At 44.0% G+C, this 16,753-nt stretch overlaps 1 protein-coding gene across 4 annotated transcripts in view; it reads left to right on the top strand.

The window, feature by feature from the left end:
- The window catches only part of pcnx1 (pecanex 1), a 320,670-nt gene that overhangs the window by 121,063 nt on the left and 182,854 nt on the right, over positions 1-16,753 (top strand). For all 4 annotated transcript variants that reach the window (XM_070878882.1, XM_070878880.1, XM_070878879.1 and 1 more), the window contains exons 5-6: positions 5,908-5,997; positions 10,287-12,035. In XM_070878882.1, coding sequence (XP_070734983.1) covers positions 5,908-5,997; positions 10,287-12,035 — 1,839 coding nt within the window. The remainder of the gene's footprint in view (positions 1-5,907; positions 5,998-10,286; positions 12,036-16,753) is intronic.

The raw sequence follows: 16,753 nt of genomic DNA, 5'->3' as shown, positions 1-16,753 counted from the left end.
CAAAGGTGGGCAGCGGAAATGTTACAAGGACACCCTCAAAGCCTCCCTGATATAGTGCGACATCCCCACTGACACCTGGGAGTCCCTGGCCAAAGACCGCCCTAAGTGGAGGAAGTGCATCCGGGAGGACGCTGAGCACCTCGAGTCTCGTCACCGAGAGCATGCAGAAAGCAAGCGCAGGCAGAGGAAGGAGCGTGCGGCAAACCAGTCCCACCCACCCCTTCCCTCAACGACTATCTGCCCCATCTGTGACAGAGACTGTGGTTCTCGTATTGGACTGTTCAGCCACCTAAGAACTTGTGTTAAGAGTGGAAGCATGTCTTTCTCGATTCTAAGGGACTGCCTATGACTTAAAATGAATTTAGCATTTCTGATGTTGTTTGTCCTTTTTAAGAAAAAATTCTATTATGAGTGTCAAAGCTCCCAGTGCGTCCAACAAACACTTTGGATTGTCATTATGTGATTGTGATTGTGTGAGACAAAAAATGTTAATACTAAGTGATTGGCCTCTCAACACTAAATGTCGTGTGCTGTGCAATTGAGTCATTGTTACTTTGGAATTGGCAATTGTTTCATTGCTGTTGTGAAGTTTATCTGTAGTATAAAAGCACAATTGAAATTTCTAACCTCAATGTTGAGAGTTTTGGAATGCCAGTTTCTAAAGGTGTTGGTACAGCATGTGAGAGCTGCAATGTGCTACATCAGAGTAGTTGAGCACAGTTTTTCACCTGCAATTAAATATATGCGAGTTCCATGGTATTTGTCAACAGAAACATATCGAATTTGCAAGTCAATTATACAAGCAGTTCATTGCTAACAGCTGACTATAGAGCAAGATCTCTTAACTGGGCAAAATGTGTGGCATAAAGGCACTAAAAGGATAAATGGGGAAGGAAATTATTTTTTTTTATCCATGTGCTCTTACTTAAAACATTTGAGTAGAGCTCATCTTTATTCCTTAAATATTATTGGTGGTTCAGAGAAGGTGTTTTATTGTTGGGTTACTTTTCTAGTTGCAGTAACTGCCAGTAGAAGTTTTTTTAATAAGAATATAAGAATTCGGAGCAGGAGTAGGCCATTCGGCCCCTCGAGCCTACTCTGCCATTCAATAAGATCATGGTTGATCTTCTACCTCAACTCTACTTTCCTGTACTATTCCCATATCCCTTGATCCTCACGGACACCTGGGAGGCCCTGGCCACAGACCGCCCTAAGTGGAGAAAGTGTATCCGGGAGGGCCCTGAGCACTTCGAGTCTCAGCGTCGTGAATGTGCAGAAATCAAGCGCAGGCAGTGGAAAGAGCGTGTGGCAAACCAGTCCCACCAACCCCTTCCCTCAATGACTATCTGTCCCACCTGTGACGGAGACTGTGGCTCTGGTATTGGACTGTTCAGCCACCAAAGAACTCACTTCAGGAGTGGAAGCAAGTCTTCCTCGATTCCGAGGGACTGCCTATGATGACGATGCTGATGATGATTCCCCTTAATATCTTCAGCGCTAGGAAAAGCGCCATCACATGGCAAATGGGGCTTTTTAAATCCTTGCCAGACTAGCTTTTCAATTAGCAAAGCCTATTACTTTACTTTAGGAAAGTAATCTTTCAAATAGATAAAATGCACCCTGTGAAGTTGATCAGTGGAATGGGGAAAAGTTGCAGCTAGCCAAAATTGATCATATACAGCACGAATGCACAGAAGGAAGTGATGTTCACAGGCAGGTTGACACATTGCTTTGTTCAGCTCACCAGAAGCTGGAAGTAACTCTGCCCCAAGCTGGCCAGTGGACATATCCAGACCTGCTTCAGATTTTAGTTGTGATCCTTTCCAGCAACATTCTGCCACTGGTCAGAATTCCAATTGAGGAAGGTTTTAAAAGGAGATGGTTGTCATTTCAAGGAGGGAAACCAATCAGAAAAGTTGGGCATCACTTTGTGACACAAAAGCCTTGCTTGCAAGCGGTGTGATGTGAAGTTTTTGGCAACAATTTTATTATTTTGTCAATTTATGTCTTGATATGAAACGGCACAAGAATTATTTTATAATACTGATAGTGCTTCTTTAAAGGGTTATAGTGTGGACATGAAGCACTCTTCAAATGCATTTAACTCAAAAACAAACTCTTACCTGGCACGAGATCATAAGAACATAAGAACATAAGAAATAGGAACAGGAGTAGGCCATTTGGCCCCTCGAACCTGCTCCACCATTTAATACGATCATGGCTGATACGATCATGGACTCAGGTCTGCACCCCATAACCCCTTATTCGCTTATCAGTTAAGAAACTGCCTATCTCTGTCTTAAATTTATTCAATGACCCAGCTTCCACAGCTCTTTGAGGCAGTGAATTCCACAGATTTACAACCCTCTGATAGCAGAAATTCCTCCTCACCTCAGTTTGAAATGGCGGCCCCTTATTCTAAGATTATCTCTCCCATCAGTGGAAATATCCTCTCTGCATCCACCTTGTCAAACTCCCTCATAATCTTATATGTTTTGATAAGATTACCTCTCATTCTTCTGAATTCCAATGAGTAGAGGCCCAATCGACTCAACCTTTCCTCGTAAGTCAACCCCCTCATCTCTGGAATCAATCTAGTGAACATTCTCTGAACTGCCTCCAAAGCAAGTATATCCTTTCTTAAATATGGAAACCAAAACTGCACACAGTATTCCAGGTGTGGCCTCACCAATACCCTGTATATCTGTAGCAAGACATCCCTGCTTTTATACTCCATCCCCTTTGCAATAAAGGCCAAGATTCCATTGGCCATCCTGATCACTTGCTGTACCTGCATACTATCCTTTTGTGTTTCATGCACAAGTACCCCCAGGTCCCGCTGTACTGCAGCACTTTGCAATCTTTCTCCATTTAAATAATAACTTGCTCTTTGATTTTTTTTCTGCCAAAGTGCACAACCTCAGACTTTCCAACATTATACTCCATCTGCCAAATTTTGGCCACTCAATTAGCCTGTCTATGTCCTTTTGCAGATTTCGTGTGCCTTCCTCACACATTGCTTTTCCTCTCATCTTTGTATCGTCAGCAAATTTGGCTACGTTACACTTGGTCCTTTCTTCCAAGTCATTAATATGGATTGTAAATAGTTGGGGTCCCAGCACTGATCCCTGCGGCACCCCACTAGTTACTGATTGTCAACCCGAGAATGAACCATTTATCTCGACTCTCTGTTTTCTGTTAGTTAGTTAATATATTGCCCCCAACCCCGTGAACTTTTATCTTGTCCAGTAACCTTTTATGTGGCACCTTGTCTAATGCCTTCTGGAAATCCAAATACACCACATCCACTGGTTTCCCTTTATCCACCCTGTTCGTTACATCCTCAAAGAATTCCAGCAAATTTGTCAAAAATGACTTCCCTTTCATAAATCCATGCTGACTCTGTCTGACTGAATTATGTTGTTCCAAATGTCCTGCTACTGCTTCTTTAATAATGGACTCTAACATTTTCCCAACCATAGATGTTAGGCTAACTGGTCTATAGTTTCCTGCTTTTTGTCTGCCTCCTTTTTTTAAATAGGGACATTACATTTGCAGTTTTGCAATCTGCTGGGACCTCCCCAGAATCCAAGGAATTTTGGTAAATTACAACCAATGCATCCACAATCCCTGTCGCTACTTCTCAAGACCCTAGCATGCAAGCCATCAGGTCCAGTGGATTTATCTGCCTTTAGTTCCATTGGGCCCAAGTTTCCACATGATTTGCGCCTGACTTTTAGGAGCAACTGGTGGAGAACGGACTATCTTAGAAATCGCAATTCTGCACATTTTATTTTCTGCAGTTCTAGTCAGGTAGAACAGTTCTACTTTGGAACAGAATTTTTTCTTCAAAAGGGGGCGTGTCCGGCCACTGACGCCTGATTTGAAAGTTTCCACAGTGAAAACGTACTCCAAACTAAGTTAGAATGGAGCAAGTGAAGATTTTTATAGAACTGAAAAAACCTGTTCTACACATTAAAAAATCAGGCGCAGGTTACAAATCAGGCGTCCAGAACGAGATGGGGGGGAGGGGGGGGGAAGGGAACTCATTAAATTCTACAATAAATCCTTATTTATACTTCTACAAATATTATACAAATAAATCCAACCTGAATAAACATTTATAAGCAAAGAAAAGATTAAATAAACCATCTTCCTACCTGTGTGAAAGTGCTTCAGGCACGGAGAATGCTGCAGTCAGCCTGAGGCGCCCGTTCTTCCCGCGGTGGGGGGGGGGGGGAAGAGGAGAGGAGGCGCCCGTTCTTTCCCGCGGGGAGGGGGGGGGGGGGGGGAGGCGCCCGTTCTTCTCGCGGCGGGGGGTAGGAGGCGCCCGTTCTTCCCGGGGGGGGGGAGGCGCCCGTTCTTCCCGCGGCGGGGGGGGGGGGGGGGGGGGGTAGGAGTCGCCCGTTCTTCCCGCGGGGGTGGGGTAGGAGGCGCCCGTTCTTCCCCCGTGGGGAGAGGAGGCGCCCGTTCTTTCCCGCGGGGGGGGGGGAAAGGAGGCGCCCGTTCTTCCCGCGGGAGGGGTGGGGGGGGGGAAGGAGACAGTGAGAAGGCTGCATGTGCTGATGGCAATGTGCTTTTATTTAAAAAATGTTCAAAAATTAAACAGCTACAAAGAACTACAAAAATGGCCGAGTGCCAATGTTTTTTTCACACTGAGCATGCGCGAATCTCCAACGCCGGCAGGAAAAAAATTAATTTAAATAGAGAAAGAGAGAGAGGGAGAGGGGAGGGAGGGAGAGGGAGGGGGGAGAGGGAGAGATGGGGGGGGGAGGGAGAGAGGGGGAGGGGGAGGGAGAAAGGGGGAGCGGGTGTCGGGTCGGGGGTGGGGGGGGGGAGCGGGTGTCGGGTCGGTGGGGGGAGCGGGTGTCAGGTCGGGGGGGGAGCGGGTGTCAGGTCGGGGGGGGAGCGGGCCTCGGGTCGGGGAGCGGGACTCGGGTCGGGGCGGGGGGAGGGCAGGTCTCGGGTCTCTGTCGGGGCGGGGGGAGTGGGTGTCGGGTCGGGGCGGGGGGGGGAGCGGGTCTCGGGTCGGGGCGGGGGTGGGGGGAGAGCGGGTGTCGGGTCGGGGCGGGCGGGGGGGGGGGGAGCGGGTGTCGGGTCTCGGTCGGGGCGGGGGGGAGCGGGTGTCGGGTCGGGTCTGGTTGGCGGCGGGGTGGGGGGGGGGAGCGAGTGTCGGGTCTGGTCGGGCGGGGAGCAGGAGCTGGCCGTGGGAGGAGCCTTATTCACGCAGCCCCAGTGAGGCCATTGGGCCAGGGCTAGGGGCTGCGTGCTTCGGGCCCCTCCCACACAGTTCGGCGCCTGGAACTACTGCACTTGCGTGCCAACTGTAGCGCGCATGTGCAGAGGTCCCGGCACTGTTTTCAGCGCAGGGACCTGGCTCCGCCCCCCCCCCCACAGCTCGTGCCGGCTGCGCCGAGTGCCACAAAACCTGTAAGTCGGTGGAGACTACCGAGGATTTTTTTAGGCGCCGTTTTAGGCGCGAAAAACGGGCGCCCAGCTCGGAGGGGCGCCCGTTTTTTTTCTTGTGGAAACTTGGGCCCAAAGTATCAGATCACAGCATTTGTGTGGAAAAATAGGTAATACATTATCCGTCAAAACAGTCATCAAACTTCTTGCTGAGTAGAGACCCATCATGTTGTGGGCCTTCCTCCTGAGCCATTCCATTGGGAGTGGGTGACACATATATCCTGAAGCACCCTTGTTCACTGCATGGAGCCAGCACTCTGGATTAACCAGCAAAGTCACTGCAAGTTTGTTTTTCTGCAAGCTGAGTATTCATCAGTGCCCAGCTGGTAGAGTATTCCTGAGGTAGGGTCACTTCAGATCAGTATGTATTTACAGTAGAGTGTATACTAATAATAGTTTGGGTTCTTGGAAGATTGACATTCCTTTTCATGTCCACTATAGGGGATGAAGAGACTGCAAAAACATCTGACGATATTAGTTTGAGCTTGGGCCAGAGCTGCAGTTTGTACAAAGATGCGAATGATGAACAAGGTGAGCTTGGCCTGCAGGGATTTGACTGGCAAACAATACAGTATGTTTTCGTTGATATGCTGATATTTCCATAAATGTATCTAGCTGACATTCTGCTGCATTCCACTTAAAATCGTGTGTTTGTTATTACAGTGTAATGGTCTATTTTAGGTAATAATGAAATTTGAACATTGACCTGCTTGTATCAGGTATAACTTAGTGATAAATGGGCTAGGGATGAACGAGCCTAAATTAGTTGTGGGGTCCGCGTTATAGAATAGTAAGAAATTAGGTGGAGGATTCATTTCCAGAGCCATTCTATCTAAGGAACATTGGGGATCATTTTTGTGCAAGATATTTTCCCCAACAACTACTGAAATCTGCACTTTTGAGAGGCCTTTAGAAGGAAAAGGGAAAAGTATCATCTTCAGAATGTTTTACTCTATTTAAATAGAAAATCCTACACTGCTTTACTTTGTGGTTTATTCCTGTGTTTATTTCTTTATATCAACAGAGCAACGACAGTCTTTAGTGTGCAAAATAGATTAAAATAATTAACTTGGAGTTGCGATTTGTGATCACGCTGTTAACCTGTGCATTTTTATTCAAATCAAAAAAAGTACAGTTTATAGTAATGTAAATTTGATTTGTGCGCCAATTGATACTTCCCCTGCCAAATTCAACAGATGTAGGGTATATCTTGGCAGGAGTGCCCAAACTGTGGTCATTGGGGCATGTGTGGCTTGAGCCCTAACAGTCTAGTCCTCAAAGCTCAGACTTTTTAAAAGTTGCTTGTTTACCCTGCTTGAATTTTGTGGTTCTGGATGTTTATAGAACACTGTTGGATAAATCCTAAATCAGGACACCAAGATCTGAAAGTATTAGCAACTTCAGATACCTGCATATTAATGACAATATAGATTTAAACTTTATATGTACCACCAAGGTTTTATGATCCAATCCTGTGTAATTCTCAAAGACAAAAAACTTGGGCGCCCCTGCTTAATGATGCCCTCTGTTATCTGTCTTCTAACCATAAATTATCGACTCAATAAACTAAAGCATTTCATACTGTAACAAAATCTGATAAGTGCATTTCTCTCATCATGACCTTTTGAAAAGGTTAGACATTAAATTGTACATTGTACATTGTATTTATGTAGCTGCCCCAAGTCTTTTTAGATCTACACTGTTTTTAGCTTTTCACCATTTAGAAACTACCCAGTTCTATCCTTTTTAGGTCTAAGGTTGATGACCTTGCATTTATTGACAGTAAAGTCCATTTGCCACAGTTTTGCCCATTCACTTAATCTATCAATATCCCTTTGTAATCTTATGCTTTCATCTATACTGCCTATAATGCCAACTATGTTTGTGTCATATGCAAATTTCGATCTATGACTTCCTATGCCATCGTCGTGAGTTCTTAATAAATACTATGAATAGTTGAGGCCCTAATACAGATCCCTGCAGGACACCATGCCAATTTGAGTACCTACCCATTATCCCTACTCTCTAGCTCCTGCTACTCAACCATTTCAATAATTTACACTCAATTCCGTGGGCTTCTACCTTTGTGGGACTTTATCAAATGCCTATATAAATAGCATCCATGGACATTCCCCTGTCCACTATTCCCCTGTTGAGTTCACAAACTCACAAGTTGGGAATAGAGGGAGGGGATGTTTGAATCTTGGAAAATAGATAACACTATGTCGTGAAATATATCTTGAGTTCACATATAACAATCTTTATCTCTATCAAGTTCATTACCATAGATTCCGCAGTGATTGTCGTGCAACGAACCTCCATTATCTGCCATGATGTGGGGCCCGGGCCCACCCACCCAATGGAAAATGGAAAGCAGCATATAACGAGTCTCCAAATGTTTCTTCCTCATATGATATAGTAATAAAAATGAAGACTATACCATTCTGAATACCAAATACAAAAATTAATTTCATCCTTATTTGGCTGAGAGGTTAACTTAAATTACAGAGAAGGGGGTAGTGTAACGAGGCAATGCTCATGAAAATTATTGTGAATAATTTGTAAAGCATATAATTGGAGCGAAAATAATAAATATTCGCTCAGTTTTCTTTAACATTGGGAGGACCGAAAGCATTATCTTTGAACCCCGCCCTCCCCCCACCCCCGTCGCAAAAGTTTTGCACTCACCATCGACTCCATCCCCTTCCTTGGCCACCATCTCAGCCTGCACTAGTCCTGAGCTGGACTTCGACCACCTATAGTTCCCATTACAAAGCCTGCCTAATACCATCTCCATAAGATCAACTGCTTCTGTCCCCATTTCAGTCTTATCTATTGCTGAAATCCTCATCTGGGCATTTGTTACCACCAGACTCAAATATTCAAGTGTGCTCTTGACTAGCTTCCCATCCTCCACCCTTCAATAAGTTTAAACTCATCCAAACATCTGCTACTCATATTCACCCTGCATCAAATCCCGCTTGCCCTTCACCCCTCTCCTCGCTGACAAATGTTGTCTCTCAACACAACCAATTAAAAATTCTCATCTTTGTGTATAAATTCCCTCATTGCCTTGCCTCTCACTACCTCTGCAATGCCCTCTAACCTCACTTTGGGCTCAAGTTTCGGCCTGAGTTGCTCCTATTTTTTTGGAGCAACTAGTTTAGAATGGAACATCTTAGAAATTGCAATTCTCAGCATTTAGTTTGCTCCAGTTCTAGTGAGTTCGAATAGTTTCATTTTAGAATAGATTTATTTTTCAAAAGGGGGCGTGTCCAGCCACTTACGCCTGTTTTGCAAGTTTAGGCAGCGAAAACTTACTCCAAACTAACTTAGAATGGAGTAAGTAGATTTTTTTACGCTCAAAAAAACCTTGCCTACATTTATAAATCAAGCGTAGGGAACGAGAGGAGGGGGGGTGGGGGGCAGACGGAAGTTTAAAAAACATTAAACACTTCACTTTTACAAATAAAGAGCCATCATCAATAATAAATGATAAATAAATCAATAAATCAACCAATAAATCAATCAAAAAAATTAAAATAAAAAATTATAAAAAATCAATCAAGAAATAAAAAATTAAGTTTCTACTCACCGACTACAGCACCAGGAGTCCTCCAACAGCATGCTGGGACGGAGCCCCCCCAATGTGTGTCTCTCTGTCTCTATCAGTGTCTCTCTCTCTGTCAGTGTCTCTCACTGTCAATGTCAGTGTCTCTCTGTGTTTCTGACAGCGAGGGGAGGGGGGGGGAGTGGGAGGGGGAGAGCAGGGGAGGGGGGAGGGGACGGGGGGAGAGGGGGAAGGATGGGGGGCAGGGGGAGGGAGGAGGAGAGGGGGAGGGAGGAGAGGAGTGGGCCCCTCCACCGACGATGCAGATGCCTGTCCGGCGCCGAAGACTTCGGGTGGGGCCCGCCCCCAGCACGATGCCGGGCGGACGGACCCCGCCGGCGACGAGGAGGGTGTGGGGTGGGGGAGGCTGAACGGCGGGTGGGGGGGGGAAGCTGAATGGGAGGGAGGGGTGGGGGAGCGGGAACTGAACGGGAAGGAGGGAGGCCCGAGTCTCGATCTTCGCCCGGGGAGCCCATTCGGCCAGGGCAAGGGCCGGCGTGCTTCGGGCCCCTCCCATGCAGCCTCGATGGCGAGGAGCGACTGCACATGCGCGCACACTCTAGCGCACATGTGCAGAGGTCCCAGCACTATTTTCAGTGCCGAAACCTGACTCCGCCCCCGACCCCTTGTGCTGTGCCGTGCCGTGCCGAGCACGAAGACGTCCTGAGGAGCTCGCAGAATCACAAGGTAAATTTTCGGCGCCCTTTTTATTCCAGAAAGTCGCTGCACCTTATGGAGGTGTGCCGTTCTTACAGAAGGCGGAAACTTGGGCCCTTTAACTCTTTGTTTGCCCAATTCTGGCCTATTGCACAAGCCGCTCTCCCTTTACCCCGTCACAGCCTCATGTTCTGGAATTCCTGCCTTTTAAGACCTTCTTTAAAACCCATTGCCATGCCTGCTATTATATCTTTTGGTGTCACAAACTTTTTCTTGAGTTTCTGTGAAGTGTCGTGGAACTTTTCTTTTTGTTAAAGGTGCTATATAAATGCAGGTCAGAAATGTTTCAACATCTTCACAACTTGTACAAAAATTCTAATTATGAATTAAAAAGTATGATGTTGCAATCTCAAATGATGGAAAAATGCACAATTTAGCTCTTCATAATTATCATAATGTGAAAATTATAAAATCTATTTCTAATGCTAAACTTTAGGTGCATTTGCAGGTTGCACAAACTTTGGGAGTTCATTCTTGCCATTTCTTCCCACAGATCTGGTACTAGACTCCAAGCTTTTCCAAGTGGTGTCGAATGATTCCTTCATGTCTAATCACCCATTAACATCCTCAGGAGCTCAAGACTTTCCAAGGGATCCTAATGATAAAATGTGCTACCATCATACAGAGCATTCATTGTCCACTGCCTGTGACACAGAAGCAGCCTCCCTTGTACCTTTGCATTCCCAGTCTTACAGGAAAGATCATAGGCCCAGGGGTGTGCCAAGGACTTCAAGTTCAGCAGTTGCTTTTCCAGACACGTCTCTCAGCGATTTTGCTCTCTTTCAGCAAAGGAGAGGTTTAGACACTGTCTGTGAATTAGAAAGTTCCAAACCCCTTTCGGGATCCAAGGAATCATTGACTGAAAACTCTTGTTATGCTGGTGCTTTCCAGCTAGATGATTTACTCAAAAGTGGTGCTTCACAATCAGCGTCCAAATTGAGTAAGCCTCTAAAAACAGATAATAGTGTTGATAGCTTGCAGAGTCTTAGTACCAGAAGTAGTGGGTCAACGGAAAGCTACTGTAGTGGGACAGATAGAGATACTAACAGCACCATCAGCAGTTACAAGAGCGAACAAACCAGCTCAACCCATGTGGAAAGCATTCTTTCGGAGCAGGCAGAAACCTCAGCAGATGAGAACAGCTCTGAGAAAAAAGATTGTGAGAAAAGTGATGCCCGTAGCGGGTACAGTAGTGAACCTGAAGGTAACAGCATTGTGGAAAGTAATAAAAGGACTAACGGCAAAAGGAAAAAGTTACATGCTGCAAGTAAAGATGGAACTTGTAGTCAAGATCATGGGCAGGCTTCTGACCGGATGCAACCTTCTGACCCAGTGCAGACTGGAGAAAGGCTCAGTGGTTCTGGATCTGGTGATGCCAACAAAAACCCTCATGCTAATGAATTGACTGTAGATATACTGAAACAGCAAGGTGGACCACTAACTGAGGCAATGGCTGAGCAAGCAGTAGAAGAGGCTGTTGAAAAATCCTCTCTGTCAATTGATATACAAACACTAAAGGATGAAGCAGCTAAACAAAAAGATGGGGACGTGAGGCCCAAATCTTCTAACTTTATCCACCGAGCTGCCTCTACGCACAAGTCAAACCGAAGAAAGACTGGGAAAAAACGAGCAAGCAGTTTTGACTCGAGCCGGCATAGGGAGTACGTGTCATTTCGTGCTGTGTCCGGTGTCAAAACTAGCAATAATAGTTTTTGTCCAGATGAGGATTCAAGTGATCAGAGCGACTTGAGCAGGACCTCCAGCATGCATTCAGCCCATCGTTTCAGTTCAGACAGCTCATCTAGCACCACCTCCCACTCATGTCATTCTCCTGAAGGACGATACCACGTCTTAAAAGCAAAATACTTGACTCGAGAAAGAGGCACTGACTCTGAAGCTACATTAAAGGTCCATTCTGGCTCAGAAAGCAGTGTGAATGCCAGGAGAAGGTCGACACGCAGGACTCTCAGTGCAGCCAGTGCCAAGACTCACGCAAGAGTGCTGAGTTTGGACAGTGGCACAGCAGCTTGCTTAAGTGACCCTAGCAGACTAGGCACACCAGATAAAGCAAGGCCTTTAACTACATCCAAATCAGATTTAGAAGCCAAGGAGGGGGAGGTGTTGGATGAACTGTCCCTTATAGGCAGAGCTTCACAACTAGAATCTGTAACTCGCTCACGAAATAGTTTGCCCAGTCAAGTAACCTTTCCTGAAGCAGAAGAACAAGGAGCCACCAGCGGAGGTAGGTTATTAAATAATTAGACTTGATTGATAGATAAACATCAATATATACCTGATGCACAAGTGTGTTACATTGATTTGTTTTTACAAGCTTCACTTTGTGGTGACCTTATTAATTATTGCAATTAAATTGCAATTGAACTATTTTGCACTATTAGGAAAATGACATTGGATGGTTTTAGATATGTTTGTATAATGTACTCACATGTGTTGATTGATTCCCTATCTCTGGAATGGGATGAGTAGGGATGCCACCAGGGCAGCAGCAATTGGCTAAATTTGCTGAGGTCCGTCTCCAGCAACCAGCTATATAAAGGAGGTCAATAAGTAAAAGTTAAAATGTGGTGATGTACTTTAAATTGATCGGATGCACTGATTGCAATATATTTTTCAGTAATGCTATGTTGGTAGCACTGCAGTTCAGTAGGAACTTAAAACATAAGCAATTCCCAGCAGGCGTAGGTTTTTATGGTATAATTTACCAGGCCGAATAATTAATCAACACAGTTGTACAGCATCATTACATCACGCAATAAAATGGCTGCTTGTCTGAGCTGACAAAATATCAAAAAAACACTGCATGCAAAGGGTTAACATAACCATATATAAAGAGCAGACTTTGCAAAATAACTATCCAAACTGAGAAGTTTATAAAAATTCCATCCTGGTAAAGTACAACCAACCGTTCAGACTTGCCTATCAACAATAGAATAAAAAGAAGTGAATGCTAACTAAGTGTTAGCCAATGGTAAATGGATCCTAATGAGACATAGCAAGGAAAGCTGAAAGTATACCATTTTACTATACGTTAAAGGAAGTTGTGTTTGTGTTCTCATTCAGTGATCATTTCCTTTGGTGAGGAAGTGAAAATGACTTTAAGGCGCCTTCATATTAGCTTGGCATACTTCCTTTATAGGCAAGTAATTCCAAATAATTTCCTTAAAAAGAACTCCGCCCTGACTGAAATGAGTGCCTAAACAGGAAAGGCCAATGGCCATCATGATTCTGAAGTTCTGTACAAATCTGTTGTGGTCTCATGCTAGAAACAGTGTCTGTATTCTCTAACTCATTTTCAGTCATTTTCATGTATTTTTTTTAACTCTTTAGTTATGGTGCAACCAGTTTCCTCTCCGTTTGATCTCTGATAATAGAGACCAATGAAGTTCTCAAAAACAGTTCATAATATCCTATTTAAAAAAAAACAAGTAGCTTCCAGTTCTCTCCTGGGATTCTCTGCACTCTGAATATCAGGCACCCAATGGGCCATGTTGAGTATGTGCTTCATGGAATCATAAGGGAGGTAAAATTGTAATCCGTCGTAATCCCCTTCTTCAGTACTTCCACATAGAATGACATTTGGGAGCTAGGTGTTTGTCTCATTTAAAAAGAAAATCTGTGCATGAGAAGTGTGAGGTGGGTTTTTTTGCGAGTATTAAATCCCTTCTTATTTAGTTCCCATTGATCTTCCCAAGATATGCACCAGTTGTTGGCTTTTAGAAGTCAGCTGGTGCCAAACTGACCTACCCGCTAAGAGTAACACTGGAATGTGTTTATTTCTCTTTGGCATTATGGGAACGTCCTTGGGCTATTGGAATGTATTTGGCACCACCTCACAGCATTGTCGCTGAGATTGGGAGGGGCAGGTGGAGGGGAGTGAAAAATCAATCTTGCATCTTACCATGCAGGGATTCTATGTGTTCGTGCTCTATTACATTGCACCACCACCATGCTGATATTGTAGGGATAGTGAAAGGGAGTTCCTTTACATAAGAACATAAGGAATAGGAACAGGAGTAGGCCATACAGCCCTTCGAGTCTGCTCCGCCATTCAATAAGATCATGGCTGATCTGATCATGGACTCGGCTCCACTTCCCAGCCCGCTCCCCATAACCCATTATCCCCTTATCGTTTAAGAAACTGTCTATTTCTGTCTTAAATTTATTCAATGTCCCAGCTTCCACAGCTCTCTGAGGCAGTGAATTCCACAGATTTACAACCCTCAGAGAAGAAATTTCTCCTCATCTCCGTTTTAAATGGGCGGCCCCTTATTCTAAGATCATGCCCTCTAGTTCTAGTCTCCGATATTGATGTATTGGTTGATGTAAAATTGGTAAACTCATTGAAAAGCAGTTCCAAAATGATGGAAGCGAATCTTGGACTGTGAAAACCTAACCTTGGCAAATGTTAGCAATGAACTCTTCACGTGTCAGTGTGAAGTTCCTTTATTTGCTATTTTAATGGAGATATCAAACTGTATTTTAAACATCTTAATGCTTCCATGAAAATATTCCAATTTCGAGGAGTACTTTCATGAAGCTTATCTTGTATTTTATTTGCAACTTTTGTGATAAGGTGAAGGTGTAGCAATACTGGCACCCTTTGGATCGGGTGATTTCAGATGTGGACGACCCTAATTGAATCAGGACAGTTAAACCCATCAATAGATTTAAATCCGAATCTTTCTTCAATACTATCTTTCACCTTACTGTTTCAATGGGGCTTGAGTTCTTTCTTAATTTTAATGTATATTTATAGTGTCCTGGCCAATGTTTATCCCTCAATCAACATAACAAAAAAAAAGATTATCTGATCTTATTAAAAATCCTGTTTGTGCGAGCTTGCTTGTGTGCAAATTGGCTGCCGCGTTTCCTACATTATAATCGTGACTACACTCCAAAAGTAGTTCATTCGCTGTAAAGTGCTTTGAGACGTCTGGTGGTCATGAAAGGCGCCATATAAATCCAAGTCTTTCTTTATATCAGGTATTTTTTGTTTTCTTAAAATAAGAAGTGTGTTCAATGATTCAAGAATAATCGACTAGCTAGTTTACAATGAACACATTTCAAATTTGGCCTAATATTGCGCAGTTCGTCTTTTTAAACCAATTGCATAGAATTTACAGAACATGAGCCTCCCCCACTCTGATTCATCTAACCCAATCAGCATATCCTTTTATTTAATTCTCCCTCATCTGGTTATCTAGCTTTTCCTTAAATACATCTGTGTTATTTGCCTCAATTGCTCCATGTAATATCAAGTTCCACATTCTTTGGGTAAACAAGTTTCTCCTGAAGTCCTTATTGGGGTTATTAGTGATTTTTGTATTTATGACCTCTTGTTTTTAACTCCTCCAGAAGTGGAAACATTTTCTGTCTATCCTAACAAACCTTTGTATGACCTTGAAGACCTCTTATCAGGTCACCCAAAGAGTCCCAGCCTGTTCTGCCTTTTTTGATTTTTGTTTTCTAATTTTATTTAATAATGTAAAATAAAGCTAGAAAATACCAATTTGTTTAAAAAGTATGACCTAAATAACATTTTTATTGAGGATGAACAGTTTGTTTCATTTTTTGTTCGAATTTACCCTTAATACTAGTGACCCGTGAGATCAAACCCAAATGCTCTTGGGAACTATGAACAGTTTGTTTCATTTTTTGTTCGAATTTACCCTTAATACTAGTGACCGTGAGATCAAACCCAAATGCTCTTGGGAACTCTAGCTTTGAGTTAGATAGAATTGGCGCTGGCAGTTGCCTGGACACGGGTAGAGAGAGGTTCACAGTTGAGCTGCAAAACATATGAGGGGATACAGGAGACTGGAAGACAAGCCCACACCAGGAAAATGTAGTGACACACGGACCAGCCATGATCTTATTGAATGGCGGAACAGGCTCGAAGGGCCAAATGGCCTACTCCTGATCCTATTTCTTATGTTATGTAAGAAAGACGCACCGAGATTGTGGAGAAAGCGGGATGAAAGGAAAGATCATGCATAGACTGGAAGTAGTAATGAGGCTACTAATCACACAGGAAGTAAAAGCATAAGAAGGATAGGAAATTAACACCGATCACTTTTTATGACAAATATTTTGAAGATTTTCAACAACAACTTGTATTTATACGTATTAAAAGGTCCCAAGTCACTTCATGGGAGCGTAATAAAACAAAATTTGACGCGGAGCCACAGAAGGAAATATATGGGCAGATGACCAAAAGCTTGGTCAGAGAGGTAGGTTTTAATGAGCGTCTTAAAGGAGAAAAGAGAAGTAGAGAGTTTAGAGAAGGATTTACAGAGCTTACGGCGTTGGCAGCTGAAGGCAAGGCCACCAATAGTTGAGCGATTTAAAATCACGGATGCTCAAGAGGCCAGAATTAAGAGACTCGCAGATATCTTAGAGGGTTGTGGAGCTAGAGGAGATTGCAGAGATCAGGAATGGCAAGACCATGGAGTGATTTGAAAAGAAGGGTGAGAATTTTAAAATCAAGCATTACTTAACCGGGACCCAGTGTAGGTCAGCGAGCACAGGGGTGATGGTGAACGGGACTTGGTGCGAGTTAGGACACACAGCAGAGTTTTGGGTGACTTCAAGTTTACGGAGGCTAGAAAGTGGAGGCCAGCCAAGAGTGCATCGGGAATAGTCAAGTTTAGAGATAACCAAGGCATGGATAAAGGTTTCAGCAGTAGATGAGTTGGGACAGGGGCAGAGTTGGCCGATGTTCTGGAGGTGGAAATAGGCAGTCTTAGTGATGGCACAGATATGTCGTTGAATATGGGGTTAAAAATGACACCAAGGTTGTGAGTAGTCTGGTTCAACCTCAGACAGTTGGCGGAGATAGGGATGGAGTTGATGGCAAGGAAATGGAGTTTGTGGCAGGGACTGAAGACAATGGCTTCGGTCTTCCTAATATTTAATTGGAAGAAATTTCTGCAGTACTGG

The sequence above is a fragment of the Pristiophorus japonicus genome, chromosome 4 (assembly GCF_044704955.1).
Source record: "Pristiophorus japonicus isolate sPriJap1 chromosome 4, sPriJap1.hap1, whole genome shotgun sequence".
Lineage (NCBI taxonomy): Eukaryota > Metazoa > Chordata > Chondrichthyes > Pristiophoridae > Pristiophorus > Pristiophorus japonicus.
Note: the sequence above shows the minus strand (reverse complement) of the source record. Positions and strands in the feature narration are given on the sequence as shown.